Source organism: Apium graveolens, chromosome 4 (genome assembly GCF_009905375.1).
Source record: "Apium graveolens cultivar Ventura chromosome 4, ASM990537v1, whole genome shotgun sequence".
Lineage (NCBI taxonomy): Eukaryota > Viridiplantae > Streptophyta > Magnoliopsida > Apiales > Apiaceae > Apium > Apium graveolens.
Window position 1 is genome coordinate 311,974,331 of NC_133650.1, and position 19,490 is coordinate 311,993,820.

Genomic DNA, 19,490 nt, shown 5'->3' on the forward strand with positions numbered 1-19,490 from the left:
TCGTGTCGAACGAAAACATCGATGCATTCTTGAAATAGCAAGATCAATTAGATTTCACTCTCACCTGATGTTGTTTTTTTGGGGGTATAGTGTTGAAACAGCTGTGTACCTCATGCATAGGATACCGAGCTCTGTTCTCAATAACACCACACCATATGAAAACGTGTTCGGAGAACAACCAAAATACTCTAACCTCAAAGTAGTAGGTTGCCTAGCATTTGCAACAAACCCAAATTTTAACCTTGATAAACTGAAATCCAAGGTTGTACCATGTGTATTTATGGGATACCCTGCATCCAAGAAAGGCTACCCGTTACTGGACTTGACAACCAAAAATACATTTACCTCACGAGATGGATCTGTAGATAGAAAAAAGGTCAGACTGGTGGTGCTTGGCTGCAATCAAACACATGGAGAGGATTATTCAGAAACCTTTGCCCCAGTGGCAAAGATGACAACAATCAGAACCCTTCTGGCTATAGTTGCACTCTTGGACTGGCATACAACACAAATGGATGTCACCGATGCGTTCTTACGTGGTGACATCCAAGAAACAGTGTACCTGAAGCTATCGCCGGGATATTCTCACCTTGGCTGTCGAATTACAGTGAATGCTAGTGCTCAGAAATCTACAATGAACTTGGTCTGTCTTCTTCTTAAGGCACTGTACGGGTTAAAACCGGCCCCCCGACAGTGGTTCTCTAAACTTTCTTCTATATTGCTGCAACTTAGTTTTACTCAGTCCCAGTTTGACTACTGTTTATTCACTTTCAAATCAGAACAAGTATTTACAGTGGTGCTCATTTATGTGGACGATCTTCTAATTTGTGGTAATGATGAGCATCATATCACTTATCTCAAAACCATGTTGACCCAACACTTTCACATGAAAGACTTAGGCCCAATCAGATATAGAACTAATGCAGGCTTCTTCATCTCTCAATAGAAATATACTAAAGATCTCATTGCTGAATATAACCTTCAAGGTGCCAAACCTCTCAAATTGCCTCTCGACTCTCATTTCAAACTGACAAATGATCAAGGCGACTTGCTTCCCAACCCAACTACTTATCATAGACTTCTTGGCAAGCTCATCTACCTTACTATAACCCGGCCAGACATTGCTTTTTCTGTTCAACTCCTGAGCCAGTTCATGCAATCTCCTACTATAGTTCATTTTCAAGAAGCAAAGAAGCTTTTAAGATATCTTGTTGGAACAACATCTCAAGGCATATTGCTAGCTTCCACAAGTGCTGCACAACTACAAGCTTACTGTGACAGTGACTGGGGAACTTGTCCTATAACCAGAAAATCAATCACTGGCTACTGCATTTTTCTGGGTGATTCACCTATCTCCTGGAAGTCAAAAAAGCAGACTGTTGTGTCACGTAGTTCTGCAGAAACTGAGTAGCGATCCATGGCAATGACAACTTGTGAAGTTACTTGGTTGAAGAGTCTTCTCAAAGATCTAGGACTAACAGATCTGCCACCAACAATCCTATATTGTGATAATCAAGCTGCCCTGACCATAGCAGCAATTTCAGTTCAACATGAAAGAACAATATATGTTGACATTGACTGCCATTATGTTTGAGATGAAGTCAAGGCTGATCACATCATCACTGAGGAAATGGCTTCCACAAATCAAGTTTCAGATATACTTACCAAGATCCTGCCAGTTCCACTTCATCAAACTCATGTTCGCAAGCTGGTATCTTCCTCTTCGAGTTCATACCAGCTTGATGGAGAGTATTAAGAGGAGCTTACTTAAATAAATGGGACTAACAGTATACTCAGAAGATTCCAAAGAAGTTATTGGTCTCATGTTCTTCATGATCATCTGTCACAACAGTCTGTTATAGGGTCACATGATCTGATAGTACAATCACATGACTAGCAGTCCCATTACTTTCTTTATATATCTATCTTTCTGTACTAAAGAGACTATGCAATTATTTTGATATTAGAGAAACTATTTTTTTCTCTGCATCTTTAAAGCATCTCTGCATTTTCTATGTTTTGAGACCTCTGTGATAGTCTTGTTTATAATATTGTTTTGCTGCGACTGCTTGTATGCTTGTCATCATTTATGATACTCCTACTGTAAATGATCCTAGTTTTACATCATCATGTAATGTTTCCTTGATCTTGTAAACCTTTAGAATGGCTTTCAGATCTCTTCTCTGTTACATGTAGCTAGGAAAATTCAGATTAAAAGAATATGAAAGAAGTGCAAACGGTTTGGATTATAGATAATAAAATGATTTGGAGATAATATTTAAGGGCTGAACAATGCAAAAAATTATTCTTAAAAAAGAAAATATATAGAAATTTACAAGTCATCTTATCAATTTGTTCAAAACAGAGGGAAAATCTAGGGAGGAGAGTGTTCTTCGTATCACATGGGCAGCAAATATCTCTATCTTCACTTCTTCAATAGGAACTTCTATGAGGCCATTAAGACTATATATATGCCTTTGTAGTAAAATCTTAATTCTATCTCCACTTCTAATTGAAATTTCATCTCCGCTTATGCATTTTACCACATAATATACTTCACCCCCTATAATGCCATTATATACAGGAATCAGGCAAGACTTTGTTGCACCGCTTGTTTTATTAGTAACATCATCTTTCATGCTAAAATCATAATTACCGGGTTCGCTCGTAGAAAGAACCGAGAGCGCAAGACCTAAGAAGTAATTATCATCCGACAATGTGGGGATATCAATAGAGACTGTACGCCCACTGCTTTTATAGCTGAACCATTCTCCAATCTTTGGTACCTCAACTACATCAGAAAGGGAGGGAGTGTTTTCTTATATTTATTACCTGTAAAATAAAAAAATGGAAGTTAGATTATAAGTGTGATGAGCAGAGAGATAGCAAACCTGGTAATTCAATTTGTGATGTATGTATTCTTATGTCGATAGTCTTAATAATTAACCTTGTCTCCTTACATATTCTTAACAATAGTGATGATAATGGTCCACATCATACTATTTGATAATATATACATGCAATACACTTATTATATAGAAAAATTAATCTTTCATAATCATATTATTCAATTTGAATTATAAATTTATTTATTTTATTAAATAATTTTTGAGATACCCGTGTGCAAAGCACGGGCTATAAACTAGTCCCAAAGAAAAAATATGCCCTCCTGCATCAAGCACCACCAGAAGCAAATGACCCTCCATATTTTGAAACCAAAACTAGAAGACCAAATCAAAAGAGCCCAACAACACTAAGCCCAGCAACTGGCAACTGGACAACTGGCAACTGCAGCACGAGAGCCAAATGAGAACAAAAGATCCACCCCAGAACAGCTTCGAACACAAGAACAGAACAGAGAACCCAGCACGCACAAAAACTACAGCACCAAACCTATGACACCTGCACAAACCACCCTCGACACACTTACACCTACCCTCCCTCAACAAAGAAACAAAAGCACCAAAATCTCTCTCATAAACCACAGCCCAGCCCTACTCCCACCACACACACACACACTTACTCACACCACACACACACACAACAAAACACACAGAACTCAACTTCAAAACACAGCACCAACAATAGATACTGAATAATTTTTCTTCTTTTGTTTTGTTTTAGTGGCTGGAGCTTCTTTGTAGAAGATTTTGGACAACAGAGTTAGGAAGGAGATGGATAAGGCTATGATGTTGCTCGTTCAGCGTGCATCGAGGAAGAATGCCGATGGAGCGTATCCTGGCCCTTCTAGGATTGGGGCTTCTGGGGCTGGGCACTCTGTGTCCATCGAGTTGCTAGATGATCAGGGAAACAAAGTTGTGGAGGCTCCTGAGAAGACTGTGCCTGATGCTGATCTGGTGGAGTTGAATCCTCGAAAGAGAGGGCGTCAGATGTTAATCTGGGAGGTGGAGAGTTTGTCGAGCCAGCTGTGGCAGGTAGCGGAGTGAATAAGACCATCACCTTGGTCAACAATAGGGTTTTGATGATTAACACTGGCGAGCCTCGATCCAAGAAGGAGCCTATGAGGGTCGAGATTCAACCCACCGAGCGCTGGACCGGAGGGACAACTGTGCCGTTGAGGGCTTTTAATCTTTTTCATCTTCCCCAAGACGCGATTGCCTTCGATGGTCGACGTCGGGATGACCTTGCTGACAGGTCTAAGAGTCGAGCCGAGAGGGTATGTGAATTTTGTTTTCATGTATTGTTTTTCATTGAGTTATTCTTCTTTTCTCTTCTTCTTTCCTTTTTTGTTTATTTTTTAACTTTGTATTTGTGAGTTGCGACAGTTCCTCGCAGATTTTATGCATATCGTGGAAGAATTTCGTGCCGATGGTAATGATGAGGCTTGCAAGAGACTTGAAGCGGAGGTGAGTGCTCTTAGGGTTGAGAGGAAAAAGCTTATGACAAGTTATTCAGAGTTGGAGAAGAGATCTACGAAGTTGGTTACTGCGAATACCGCGTTGACCAAGAAGGTGGGTGAAATGGAGGTTTCGGGGCAGTCGAAGGATGCGAAAGTGTCGGAGCTCGAGCGGAAGCTTCAAGAAGCTGAGAAAGAGCGCGATGACCTAAGAAGTAAGTGTGAAGGCTGGGAGCGCCATGTCGACGGAATGAATGCGTCGTACAAACTGATTGTCGATGAGAATGCTGTTTTGAAGGCGGAAGTCCAAAAAGGGATCGAGGACATTGTTAACGCCCTTGGAGATGGTTATGGGCATTGTGTTCCTAGGATGCAGGGGGCGGGGGTAGACACCATGGGGAACTCGTTTGAGGATTACATTGCTGACCTCGTTGCTTCGCAGCCCGATGATCCGATCGATAAAAATTGAAGGCGGGGAATGCCCCGTAGATGATGTATGAATTTGAATTTTAAGTTTCTGCTATTGTAAGACAATGTTTCCTGATTGATGCTACATTGTTTATCGCACTTTGAATGAGGCCTTGGTGGCCTTAGACGTTTTTATGATATTCGATTATCTATTTGGTAATTTTTATATTAGTCTACTAAAGTTTTTCGTGTTAGGAATTTTAAGTGTAAGGTTTTCGTACCACTTGGATTTCACTGGGATGCATTGCCTTTGGTTTATTTTTGAGTCTATTTGCGTAGTGCTTAATTATTGTGTAAGAATATTTTGCATGTGAAGGGATCGATTATTGCTCGTCGTTCAGGAGTACATATGTTATTTGTACTTGGAGTCTAATGGGGTACATCCAACTTATGTTATTTTTTTTGAGGAAACAGAGAATGAATTATGATATTTTTGTAAAGTAATTTTGAAAGCTTTTATAACTTAAATTCCCTCGATGGGGATCTCATAACGACCCTCATTGCATCGAGGGTTGGTTTTTGGTAGGGCCCTGCGGCCTCGAAGTTTCAATCATTACATAAATAGTTAATCACTGGTAAAATTTCTTGAGGTGGATACCATTCCAGGAGTTCTTAATTGGTTGACCATCGAGGTACGAGAGCTCGTAGGTTCCTGTGCTGACGACCTTCGACACCTTGTATGGGCCTTCCCATGGTGGTTTAAATTTTCCTGAGATTGTTGGCTGTGATGCGGCGGAGTCTCGAAGGACGAGGTCTCCCACTTCGAATCGCTTATTTTTGAATTTCTTGTTGAAGTACCTTGCCGTCTTCTCCTGCTGTGCGATCATGCGAAGTCTAGATTCCTCTCTTGTTTCTTCAAGTAAGTCATTGTAAAAGCGTAATCCTTCGGCAGCAAGAGAAGGATCGAAGACCTCGATCCTCGAGGAAATCAGACTAATCTCGACAGGCAAAACAACGTCGATGCCGTATGCGAGACGGAAAGGAGTTTCTCCTGTTGCACTTCGAGGAGTTGTTCTGTAGGACCACAACACATTAGGGAGCTCATCAACCCAACATCGGGGAATTTCTTCTATTCTTTTCTTTAATCCTTGTAAGATGGTTCTGTTCGTTACTTCTGCAAGATGTGTTGGATTTTCAAATCGCTTAAACCTTTTTCGAATTGTGCGCCTACAAATTGTGTCCCATTATCCGAGACTAAAATCCTTGGAATTCCGAATCGAAACACCACATATTCCATAAAAAATTCAATCATCTCTTTTTCTCTGATCTTGGAGAGAGGTTTTGCCTCGACCCACTTCGTAGCGTAGTCGACTGCAACCACGATGTATTGGCATTGATTTTTAGACTTTGAAAAGGGCCCCACAATGTCAATTCCCCATTGATAGAAAGGGCAAGGGGCGAGGACTGAGTTGAGCTCTGTTGTGGGTCGATGACTCACATTTCCATGTCTTTGGCATGCTTGACATTTGCGAACGTAATTTTCACAATCTTTTCGGAGTGTGGGCCAATACATCCCCTATCTCATGATTTTAAGAGCTAGGTTCTTTCCCCCGAGATGTTCGCCATATATTCCCGTATGTACCTCGAGGATTGCTTGATCGGCCTCTTCCGGGCTTAAACATCGGAGAAGTGGTTTAGTTATAGCACGTCGATACAACACTGAGCCGATCGTGCAATAGTTCCTTGCCTTAAACATGACAGTGCGGGCCTCATTTTTCTCCGTGGGAAGTTTGTTTTCTAGGATGTACTCGAGGATAGGGTTTCGCCGGTCAGGATTATTCTGAATGTTGTGGACCATCAATGTGTCGATAGCGGGGGATGTCAGGCTGTCAACATATACTGGGTCGAGGTTCATTTTCAGATTGGACGAGGCTAACTTGGCGAGGGAATCAGCCCACTGATTTTCTGTTCTATGAACATTTGAGAGTTTTCAGGAGGAGAATTTCTTGAGCAGCTCTTGTGTTATTGCAAGGTATTTAGCCATGTTTTCATTGTGAGTCTTAAACTCTCCGCTTATTTGTTTAACTACCAGCTGGGAATCGCCAAATATATCGATAATATCTACCTCAAGGTCCATTGCCAACTTTAATCCCGCAATTAACGCCTCGTACTCGGCCACGTTATTTGTCGCTTGGAATTTGAACTTAAGGGCTTGCTGGATTTTAAACCCTTCTGGGCTGATAAGAATTATCCTTGCACCACCAGAATTCGAGGTCGATGATCCGTCAACAAACAACAGCCACGACCTTAGATAGGCTTCCTCGGGACCCGACACTTTGGCCTTGAATTGGCATTCTGCTACAAAATCTGAGAGGACCTGAGCCTTTATGGCTGTTCGTGGTTTATACTCGATGTAGAACTGACTTAGTTCGATGGTCCATGCGGCGAGCCTTCCTGTCATATCGGGTTTGTGCAAGATTCTTTTAAGCGGCGCATTTGTTAACACGTGTATTTCCCTTGCTTGGAAATAGTGTCGGAGTTTTCTGCTTGCAATGACTAAGGCGTACACGAGCTTTTCGACCTGAGGGTACCGAGTTTCAGCATCACGCAGTGAGTGACTAATGTAGTACACGGGAACCTCTCTTCCTTCGTCGAGTCGGACAAGGATGGCTGCAACTGTTTCGTCGGACGCCGATAGATAAATGCGCAGAGCTTCGCCTGGGATTGGCCTAGTGAGGATAAGAGGATTTGTTTAAAACGCTTTGAGTTCCGTGAAGCTGGATTTGCACTCATCGCTCCATTCGAATGATGTTGATCTTGAAGCCTTTTTTATGGTTGCGAAGAACGGGAGACACCTTTTGGACGATTGCGGGATAAATCTTCGCAGGGCTGTTATGCATCCTGTTAGCTTTTCCAAGTCTTTGATGGATTTTGGATCATCCATTTCAAGGATGGCTTTTTTCTGTGCGGGGTCGGCCTCGATGCCTCGCTGTGTTACCAGAAATCTCAGAAACTTGCCGGATGTAAGCCCGAATGAGCTTTTGTTAGGGTTGAGGTGCAAGTTATGCTTCCAGGAATTTTCAAAGGTCTAACGAAGATCAAGTGAGTGGTTAACGGCGAGTTTGGACTTGGTTATCATGTCGTCGACATAGATTAACATGTTTTTTCCTATTTGCGAGCCAAAGATTGTGTCCATCATCTGTTGAAAAGTTACGCCAGCATTAATCAACCCGAAGGGCATGACCCGATATCCAAACACTCCTCTGTGAGTAATGAATGTCGTTTGCTCCCAGTCATGAGAATCCATTTTTATCTGATTGTACCCTGAAAACGCATTCATAAAGGAAAGGAGTTCGTTTCCTGCTGTAGAGTCGATCAGCTGATCGATGTTTGGGAGTGGATAGAAATCTTTGGGGCATGCTCTGTTAACATCAAAATAGTCGACACACATTCGCCACTTTCCATTGTGTTTCTTGACCAAAACGATATTGGAGATCCATGTAGGGAACTGGACGGGCTCGATGAATTTAGCTTCGAGAAGTCGGTCAATTTCTTGATCAATAGCTGCCCTCTTTTCGTCGGAGAATATTCGACGTTTTTGCCGTATTGGAGCAATGTTTTTGTTGATGTGGAGGGAATGGCGTGCGATGACCTCGGGATTTCCCGGCATGTCTTACGGGTCCCAGGCGAATATATCGGAAAATTCTCTAACAAGGTTAATGATCTCTTGCTTCAAATGTTCAGGGAGTCCTTTTCCCACCTTGGTTGTCTTTGTTGGGTTGCCGGTGACTACTTCGATCTCCTCCGTCTCTTCTACAGGGAAACAGGAATTCTGATTTGTAGATTCAATTGAGTCGCGGGGGTCGATTTCGAGTATATGGTTGACTCCTAGATCATCTTCCCCCTTTTTCTTTGGGGAAACTGTTGTCAGGTAGCACTGTCTCGCGGTCGCCTGATCTCCAATCATTTCTCCGATGCCGAAGTCGGTGGGAAATTTCATCTTCAAATGGGAGATTGAAGTTATTGCTTTTAAGGTTGTGATTGTAGTGCGGCCTAGGATGGCATTAAAGCTGGTGGAAGCACTGATCACATGAAATTTAACGACTTTTCAAACCTGGCAAGGTGGTGAGCCAAAGAGAACTGGCATATCAATGGTTCCTACCACGTGGACCTCATTTCCTGTAAATCCGTACAACGGTGTTCGAGAGTTCTCGAGCCGTCGATCTCCGATGTCCATTCGCGAAAAGGCGTGATGGTAGAGGACATCGACAGAACTTCCGTTGTCGACCAACATCTTTTTCACAGTATTATTTCCTACTCGGGTTGTGATGACAAGAGCATCTTGATGACCCTCGATGAGCCCCGGATGATAATCATCATCGGAGAAGGAAATGACCGGGGTCAGATTCACACGAGGGCGTTTAACTGTCGAGGGATTGACGTTGAAGACTTCTCGAGCGTACGTTTTCCTGGAGTTGTGAGAGAATCCTCCGGAAGCTGCTCCCCCAAATATGACGTTAATGACCCGGTCCTCTTGATCTCGATGGTGACGTCTAGGATTGTCTTCTTGTTGTACGTAATGTACTAACTGTCCCCGACGAATCTTTCCCTCTATGAAAGCACTGTTCTGTAGTGTGACCAGTATCCTCATGATACTCGTAATATCTGGAACTGGGGGTCTTCCGGCCTTCATGGGCCTCGGTGGTCTGTAGTCTGGCTCTGTTTTTAGAACTGCCAAAATTGTTGTCTTCTCTGTGTTCAATTTAGTAAACTCTTTCTCTGGTCGAGTGTGGGGCTGCCAGTCCCTTTCCTTTCTATCCCTCGAAAAGCGATCATCCACACGTGGCAGAGGTGATCGACGACGCTCATGGCGTCTTTCTCGCGCGGGAGATCGCGGGCTATAGCTATGACGACGTTCATGCCTTGAAGAACGTCGGGGTGACCGAATGCAGCTCACTGCTTCTTGTAGCATCATACGATGTTCAATAATTTGGAATGCTGCTTGGAGAGTCTTTGGCCTTTTTTTGAAAATTTCTTCTAGGAGTAATCCATGTCGTGACTTATCGATACCTGCCGTTAAGAAGTTGACGGCCATTTGTTCAATTAAATCTGGAATCTCGGCGATCTCTTACCTAAATCGGGTTAAAAAGCTGCGAAGGCTCTCACCTAAGTGTTGATGCATTGTCATCAAAGATGCTATGACCTTGATGCCTTTATAGTTACTGGAGAACCGTTCTTGCAATTTGCTTTTTAAGGTTGCCCATGAATCGATGGATCGAGGAGACAAATTGCTATACCATCGGAGTGTTGTGCCTTGAAGGCATGTAGAGAAAAACTGACAACGGGCGATTTCAGAGTGGTCGAAGAAAGCCATTCGTCCGTCGCATGTGTTGAGAAATGCCAACGGGTCTGAAGATCCGTCGAAGTGATCGAGGGATGGGGTTTTTAATGTCCTGTCGATGCGCGCTTTCTCGAGGACGAGGGATAAAGGGCTTTCAGAGACAGTTTCAAATCCTGATTGATTCCTCATGATGTTACGCATTTGGGCGATTTCTTCTTGCATTTTGGAAAATTCTTCATGTGATATGGACTCTGTGGATTTATTTTGGCGCGAAACCTCGGCGGATGACACTGTCCGCTGTCGACGTTCACGTGGTTGTGAATAGGTCGACTCTGCCGATGGCTCATATTCATATTCTGCATCATCGTCTTCATCATAAAATTCATCATCTTGCTCTTTGTTTTGTATTGTTGTTTGTTGGAGCTCTTGACGGAGACGGTGAATTTTACGCTTTCGCTCGAGTTTGGTCTGCAGCCTCCGAGTCTCACGTTCTAGTAGTTCTAGCTCTTCATCTGAATCGAATGGTTCTTCTGGTTCTTCCGGATTTTCTTGGTTTTGAGCCTTTAGCCTTTCTTTCTTTTCTAAATGTAGTCGCATGTCGCTTGAGAGAACCTTCTTACCTCTGGAGGTTTGTATTCCAAAACGCTGATCTGAGACGAATTTTCTCTTCTTGTCTCTTTGACGTGTATCTTTCAAGCTCTCCGGCTGATCCTCGGGAGGGCCTTCAGGTGGAGGAAACAAACATTTTGGCTTTAATGCCGGCTGCTTGGGAAGCTCACGACCATCGAAGGTCGAGGGGTCGGCGACAATTTATGCCGTCAACTCCTTCACTTGAGTTGGTCCGGCTGTTCCCGGATCAAGCTCTTCCACAATCATTTTCCGGTTGGATCTGTAAAATAAAGCTCCTTCTAGCGCCAAATGATAATCCTACAATATTATTATATTATTAAGACTATAATTTTAGGAGATGATCTCTTTACTTTAATTTGTCAACCTCTTCAAATGAGGTTGTTGTCTTATATTTATTCCATGTCCCAAATGGGCTTTTCTTACAAAATGGGCCTTCTTGGGCTTTACATTATGCTTTACAATTATCCTAATTATAACTCCTTTTGACTTTAATGTCTTGGTCCAACACTATTCAAGTTACTGAGTTGATGATAATGCTTGCAAGCACTCTAGATGCCAATACCATGACGATGATTATTTAAAGAATGGGTTAAATGGCGTTTTGGTCACTCAAGTGACCACTAACTTTCACTTGGGTCATCGAACTCAAAAAGCTGTCAATGAGGTCACTGAAGAAATAATAATGTTCAACTTAATCATGGCACACGTTAAAAATTTCACGAACGTTAAATCTCGTTGACTATAGACGGTTCTCCGTTAAATATGTACAAGTCGGATGCCACATCAGATAATTGACCCGCCCAATCCTAAAACCACCCAACAAAATAAACCCGACCCAATTAAAACCCACGACCCTTAGCAACAAACCTCCAACAAGTGCAGTGAGACAAGTGAAAAAATCAACTCCAAGAAAGAGAGTAGCAGGACTGCCACACCCAAGAAAAAAGTAGATGAATTACTTATGCCAAAGTTAGAACCATTTGAGTACTTTAAACTCTTGTCATTTGTGACATTGAACTACTATTTATGTAGTATAACTCTATGTACGCACTATGGATTAATCTTCTGGTCATAATATATAACTTTGGCACTGTATTTATTTCGAACATCTCAATGTTATACTATCACATAAACATAAACATTTCATTCATAAAAACATAAACAATAACATCCATAACATTACATTCACTAATTCTGACATAAATATTACATCATTAACATTACTTAAAGAACATAACCACAAAACAAACTAAGATAACAAAGCATAGCATCTTCTTCGTTCTGAAATGAGCTTTTTCCTTCACCATTTCTGTTACGTCGTCCATCTTTTTTTGCATTGCCATACGCTCTTCATCAATTACTAACATTTTCCTTTCTACGAAACTCAACTCTTGCTTGATTTTAGCCAATTCGACATCTTTCATCTTCAATTTTTCCTTCAATCCATGTATAACTTCTCGGGCTCTGTCAGTGTAGGGTGGATCAGCCCACAAAAAAAAATTGCACTTCTTGCAGGGATCCCTATAGTTCTTGCAGCCAAAAAACCTCCGACCCGGATCTTGAGTACCTTCTTTCCAAGCTTCTTGAAGGGGTGATACAATATCACACTTACATTTAATATTATCATATCCATGATCGACACCGAAGTTGTTTTTATGGATTCTATACGAGTTAAATGAATTGTTCACAGATGGGGCTGAGGCTGTGGAGCTTTTGGAAGTGGACATGGTAGAAAGAAGGGTAAAAGGAAGAACCCTAATTGCAAGAAAATAAACTGAAGAAGAAGAGAAGTAGTGATTATGGGTTATGGGTTTTAATTTATGGGTTTTAAATGGTCTGGGCGGGTACAACGGTCACATGACGTGGAAGCCATGTCACTTGCTGATTCAGCTTTCCGTCCAAAACTTAACGACACTAACGGGTAGTGACTTGATTGAAAATTTTTATGAGTACGATCAGTTGACTGACAGCTTTTTGAGTTCGATGACCCAAGTGAAAGTTAGTGGTCACTTGAGTGACCAAAACGCCATTTAACCCTTTAAAGAATTTGCTTGTCTATCCTCTTTTCTTTTTCTGCCGATTAGTACAAGAATTTGTTAGCATTTGTTTCTGAATAGATCAGAAACAAATATATTAAAAGAGCACAAAAAATAATTTGTATAAGAGGAATTTATTACAGAACTAAATTTATAATAGAATTAAGTGATATATAATTCACATGATCCACAAAACTCCACTTAAAAGCCCAGAAATATCAGCTTCTTAGAAAGTTTTATCAAGTTGTTGAGAGCAGAGGGGAAATCAGGGGCGGAGAGTGTTCTTTGTATCACATGGCCGCCCAACAGCTCTGCCTTCACTCCTTCCCTAGGAACTTCAATGAATCCATTAAGACTATATGTTTGCCTATGTAGTACAATCTGAATTCTATCTCCACTTCTAATTGAGATTTCATCTCCTCTTATGCATTTTGCCACATAACTTACTTCAGCCCCGTTATTGTACCATTTGTTTTATTAGTAACAACAGCTTTTATGCTAAAATCAGTTACACCGGTTTTGCTCCTAACAAGAACCGAGAGAGCAAGACCTAAGAAGTTATCTGCCGGCATTGTAGGGATATCAATACAGACTGAATGCCCAGTGCTTTTATAGCTGATCCATTCTGCAATCTTAGGTAGCTCAACTTTATTGGAACGGAGGAACTGTTTTCTTAAACCTAATACCTGCATAATAAATATTTGAACTTATATTTATAAAAGTGTGATTCTGTATAAAAGGAGGGAGTTCAGATAGAAACCAACCTGAAGGAAACTCGAAACAGCTGGTTTCGGAATGTTATATATACCAAAACTCAAATCACTCAATTCCTTCAGCATTGACACGCCTGATAGATGTTGTAGGCTTCTGCAACCATAAATTCTAAGTAATTGAAGATGAGGAGGAAGTGATGAAAGTGATTTAAGGCCGATGAACCTCTGTATCACCAACGTCTTCAACCTTTTCAAGCTTGATAAATCGGGTAGATGTACTAGTCTTTCATGCCCACTTAGGCGTAAGAGTGATATATTAAGAGGAAGATCCGGAAGCGATGACCCGAAATTTGTACAGTTATACAATTCTAGAAACTCTAGGCTGTGAAGCATAGAGAGACTGAATGGTTCGGTTGAAGATAAACTCTCATCCCCAGCACAAAGAACTAAACTTTTCAAACAAGAGAAACTTGAAATCACAGGCAACCATACTCTTACATCACACTTCAGAGACAAATCTAACAACTTTGTATTGTTCACTGTAGCAGGCACATTAATTCTACCCATATCCGTTTGGAAAATATATAATTGAGTAAGTGATGGAAGATTCCATACACTATCTGGCAGATTTTTAAGCTTGTTGCAGCCAGACAAATTCAATATTCTTAACCTACTCAGTAGTCCTATTGAATCTGGTACTTCTTCGATGTCTGTTCCGGATGCATCCAGCTGTTGTAAACATTGCATCTTCTCCAATTTATCAGGCAATCGCTTCAGCTTTGAACACATATGCAGATCTAGTTCTTGAAGCAACTTGAGCTTCCATAAGCTATTTGGAAGATACCTAAGATTTTCGCAGCCAATCAAATCCAGTAACTCCAAATTAATGAGATCTCCAAACGAATCTGGAAGTTGTTCGATTGCAGTACCATTTGCAAGAAATGTACTTAAGCCTTTCATAGCACCCAATTGCTTTGGCAATTGTGTTAAATTGCTACAATAACCCAAATACAAATAGGTCAATGCACTTGACTGACCCAGTGTTTCAGCTGAAACTTTCACGTTAATGCATTCCTTCAAATCCAAATCATACAAACCAGACAACTCTCTAATTGATGGGTGGACCTTTAGCAAGCTCTCACAACCACGAAATGATAACCTCTCAATAGATTTTGAATTTCCAAAGTTGGGAGTTGTTTTCAAGTTTAGAGAGTATTCTACATTTATCCTCTTCAGATTTGTGAAAGACTGTTTTAAATAATACAAAAGACAAAAAATAAATATTAATTCACAGTTACATTGCCCTTAAAATTATGTTAGTAAAAAACAAGTAAATTTTGCTAGTTCTCACTAACAAATATCTACATATTGTGTTATATCCTGTAGTTTAGGATAAAATATATAAGAATACATATAAGTAATTGAACAAAATATGTATAAATACTATTTTTATAAAAGTATACATACCATGGCATCATCCCACAACATCTTTAAATTGCTATGTGGCATAAAAGAATAATCTCTCAATAGATTTTGAATTTTCAAAGTTGAGAGTTGTTTTCAACTTCAATTCGACATTTATCACATTCAAACTCGTGAAAGACCGTTTAAAAGAATACAAAAGTCAAAAATTAAATTCTTATATATTACTACATATTTTATATTTTAGGATAGAAATAAGTAAAAATATATATTATTTTAATATTAAATGAACAAAATATGAATAAATTAAATTTCTATAAAAGTAGTGAACAAATTTAATTTCATACCATTGCATCATCCCATAACGTCTTGAAATTGCTATGTTGCATAATCATGGATACCAATTTTTGTGGTCGAAAACTCAAAGGCAACCGTGTCCACGTACAAAAATTCCAATAGATGCACCTTAATTCTTGAAATGAATTTTTAAAATGCCCTTTGATGTCATCAACATTACGTATTTCAAGTAATCTCAATTTGGGTAGTTTCTCAAATATTTGGGAATTGATTTGTTTTTCCGTTGATTGAGTTAGATCTAAGATAAAGGGACATACTCATTTGCTTCTTTTTTAAGATGGTATCCTGATAGCGCCGCGACTTGAGCAAGAGCTGATTTCCACTCGTCTATCATCTCAGGAGAGTAACGCTTCTTCTGATAATGATAATCAAGTGCGTCTCCAAAACTCCCTTTTTGGTGACGGACATCTGATGGATCGACGTAGTAAAAAACGGGAATAACCTGATTCTTAGTTTTCTTGCAACTAAGGATATCGACGAGCTCTTTAAGGCACCACGGGGAACGAGCATAGTTCTCGGAAATAATGAGGACAAACATCTTTGAATCTCTGATTGCATGGAGCAGCCCGGATGAAATTTCTTGGCCCTTTTGAAGAGCAGGATCGTCTCGGAAGGTTAGAATTCCAGCTTGATCCAAAGCAGAGTAAAGATGTGAAGTAAAGTTTTTGCGAGTGTCGTCACCGTAAAAGCTCAAGAACACATCCCAGGCCTTGGGTGGAGATGATGATGAAGAACAAGGGGCAGTAATTTCAAGACTACTAGTAGAAGCCATGTAAGGAAAATAGCAAGAAATCGAGAAATAGCAAAGAAGGAATGGTTGTGAGTAAAAGCAGCACTGTAGTTATAAATTTGTGCAACATTGAAAAGTCAGTCAACGTTTCTTTGTTTGGCCACTACAAGAAAATAAGGCTAAATACAACCGCACAAATACAACCGACATCAAATTCAACCGCTTTCGGTTGAAATTAAGGGTGCGGCTAAATACAACCGCATGCGGGCGTATTTAAATACGGTCGTATTTACGCGGTCGAATTTAGTACTAATTACAACCGAATAAATACAACCGTATATATATACAACCGTATACGGTTGAGTTTAGGCGTGCTCCTAAATTCAACCGCATTCGGTTGAATTTAGCCTTACTAATTACAACCGAATAAATACAACCATATTTATATACAACCGTATACGGTTGAGTTTAGGCGTGCTCCTAAATTCAACTGCATTCAATCGAATTTAGCCTTGCCAAAAAATGGAGGGAATTTTCCCGCCAACGAATTTTTTACTAAATTCAACCGATTTCGGTCGAATTATTTTAAAAAATGGCAGAAAATTTTTGAAAAAAAATATAGAATAAAATTTACACGAAATTTATATTTTAGTTCTTGCAAAAAATATTATTATGGTAGTTAGATATTTATCGTTCAATTAATAATTATTTTCTTAAAAATTTATTAAGGCAAACCACATATATTTATTTTTTTCTAAATTTTTTGTCATATCACTAAAATATACAGATCTTGACATCCGTACGGTTGGATCATTCATTAATATTTTTAAAAATATCGAATCATCAATATGAGATTAAACACTAGTTAGAAGTACGGGTCAAATTACTAGTTGACTGTTAAAATAGCAAATCAAATATATTTATTTTTTTCTAATTTTTTTGTCATATCACTAAAATATACAGATCTTGACATCCGTACGGTTGGATCATTCATTAATATTTTTAAAAATATCAAATCAATAATATGGGATTAAATACTAGTTAAAAGTACGGGTCAAATTACTAGTTGACTGTTAAAAAAGCAAACCAAATATATTTATTTTTTTCTAAAATTTTTGTCATATCACTAAAATATACAGATCTTGACATCCGTACGGTTGGATCGTTCATTAATATTTTTAAAAATATCGAATCATTAATATGGGATTAAACACTAGTTAGAAGTACGGGTCAAATTACTAGTTGACTGTTAAAAAAGCAAACCAAATATATTTATTTTTTTCTAAATTTTTTGTCATATCACTAAAATATACAAATCTTGACATCCGTACGGTTGGATCATTCATTAATATTTTTAAAAATATCGAATCATCAATATTGGATTAAACACTAGTTAGAAGTACGTGTCAAATTACTAGTTAACTGTTAAAAAAGCAAACCAAATATATTTATATTTTTTTAAATTTTTTGTCATATCACTAAAATATACTGATCTTGACATCCGTACGGTTGGATCATTCATTAATATTTTTAAAAATATCAAATAAATAATATGGGATTAAATACTAGTTAAAAGTACGGGTCAAATTACTAGTTGACTGTTAAAAAAGCAAACCAAATATATTTATTTTTTTCTAAAATTTTTGTCATATCACTAAACTATACAGATCTTGACATCCGTACGGTTGGATCATTCATTAATATTTTTAAAAATATCGAATCATCAATATGGGATTAAACACTAGTTAGAAGTACGGGTCAAATTACTAGTTGACTGTTAAAAAAGCAAACCAAATATATTTATTTTTTTCTAAATTTTTTGTCATATCACTAAAATATACAAATCTTGACATCCGTACGGTTGGATCATTCATTAATATTTTTAAAAATATCGAATCATCAATATGGGATTAAACACTAGTTAGAAGTACGTGTCAAATTACTAGTTGACTGTTAAAAAAGCAAACCAAATATATTTATTTTTTTCTAAAATTTTTGTCATATCACTAAAATATACAGATCTTGACATCCGTACGGTTGGATCATTCATTAATATTTTTAAAAATATCGAATCGTCAATATTAGATTAAACACTAGTTAGAAGTACAGGTCAAATTACTAGTTGACTGTTAAAAAAACAAACCAAATATATTTATTTTTTTCTAAATTTTTTGTCATATCACTAAAATATACAGATGTTGACATCCGTACGGTTGGATCATTCATTAATATTTTTAAAAATATCGAATCATCAATATGGGATTAAACACTAGTTAGAAGTACGAGTCAAATTACTAGTTGACTGTTAAAAAAACAAACCAAATATATTTATTTTTTTCTAAAATTTTTGTCGTATCACTAAAATATACTGATCTTGACATCCGTACGGTTGGATCATTCATTAATATTTTTAAAAATATCAAATCAATAATATGGGATTAAATACTAGTTAAAAGTACAGGTCAAATTACTAGTTGACTGTTAAAAAAGCAAACCAAATATATTTATTTTTTTCTAAAATTTTTGTCATATCACTAAAATATACAGATCTTGACATCCGTACGGTTGGATCATTCATTAATATTTTTAAAAATATCGAATCATTAATATGGGTTTAAACACTAGTTAGAAGTACGGGTCAAATTACTAGTTGACTGTTAAAAATGCAAACCAAATATATTTATTTTTTTCTAAATTTTTTGTCATATCACTAAAATATACAAATCTTGACATCCGTACGGTTGGATCATTCATTAATATTTTTAAAAATATCGAATCATCAATATTGGATTAAACACTAGTTAGAAGTACGTGTCAAATTACTAGTTGACTGTTAAAAAAGCAAACCAAATATATTTATATTTTTTTAAATTTTTTGTCATATCACTAAAATATACTGATCTTGACATCAGTACGGTTGGATCATTCATTAATATTTTTAAAAATATCAAATCAATAATATGGGATTAAATACTAGTTAAAAGTACGGGTCAAATTACTAGTTGACTGTTAAAAAAGCAAACCAAATATATTTATTTTTTTCTAAAATTTTTGTCATATCACTAAAATATACAGATCTTGACATCCGTACGGTTGGATCATTCATTAATATTTTTAAAAATATCGAATCATCAATATGGGATTAAACACTAGTTAGAAGTACGGGTCAAATTACTAGTTGACTGTTAAAAAAGCAAACCAAATATATTTATTTTTTTCTAAATTTTTTGTCATATCACTAAAATATACAAATCTTGACATCCGTACGGTTGGATCATTCATTAATATTTTTAAAAATATCGAATCATCAATATGGGATTAAACACTAGTTAGAAGTACGTGTCAAATTACTAGTTGACTGTTAAAAAAGCAAACCAAATATATTTATTTTTTTCTAAAATTTTTGTCATATCACTAAAATATACAGATCTTGACATCCGTACGGTTGGATCATTCATTAATATTTTTAAAAATATCGAATCGTCAATATTAGATT

The 19,490-nt window shown here is 38.1% G+C and overlaps 2 protein-coding genes across 3 annotated transcripts in view; one reads left to right on the plus strand and one right to left on the minus strand.

The window, feature by feature from the left end:
• The window catches only part of LOC141721776 (disease resistance protein Roq1-like), a 67,736-nt gene that overhangs the window by 24,391 nt on the left and 23,855 nt on the right, over window positions 1-19,490 (plus strand). The gene's annotated exons all lie outside the window — the stretch shown is intronic.
• LOC141721773 (uncharacterized) lies at window positions 12,870-16,067 on the minus strand. Its single transcript, XM_074524864.1, has 3 exons — window positions 15,255-16,067; window positions 13,537-14,733; window positions 12,870-13,458 (listed from the first exon to the last, which is right to left on the minus strand). Exons 1-3 carry the CDS (start codon window positions 15,300-15,302, stop codon window positions 13,216-13,218), a joined length of 1,488 nt encoding a protein of 495 aa, XP_074380965.1. The 5' UTR covers window positions 15,303-16,067; the 3' UTR covers window positions 12,870-13,215.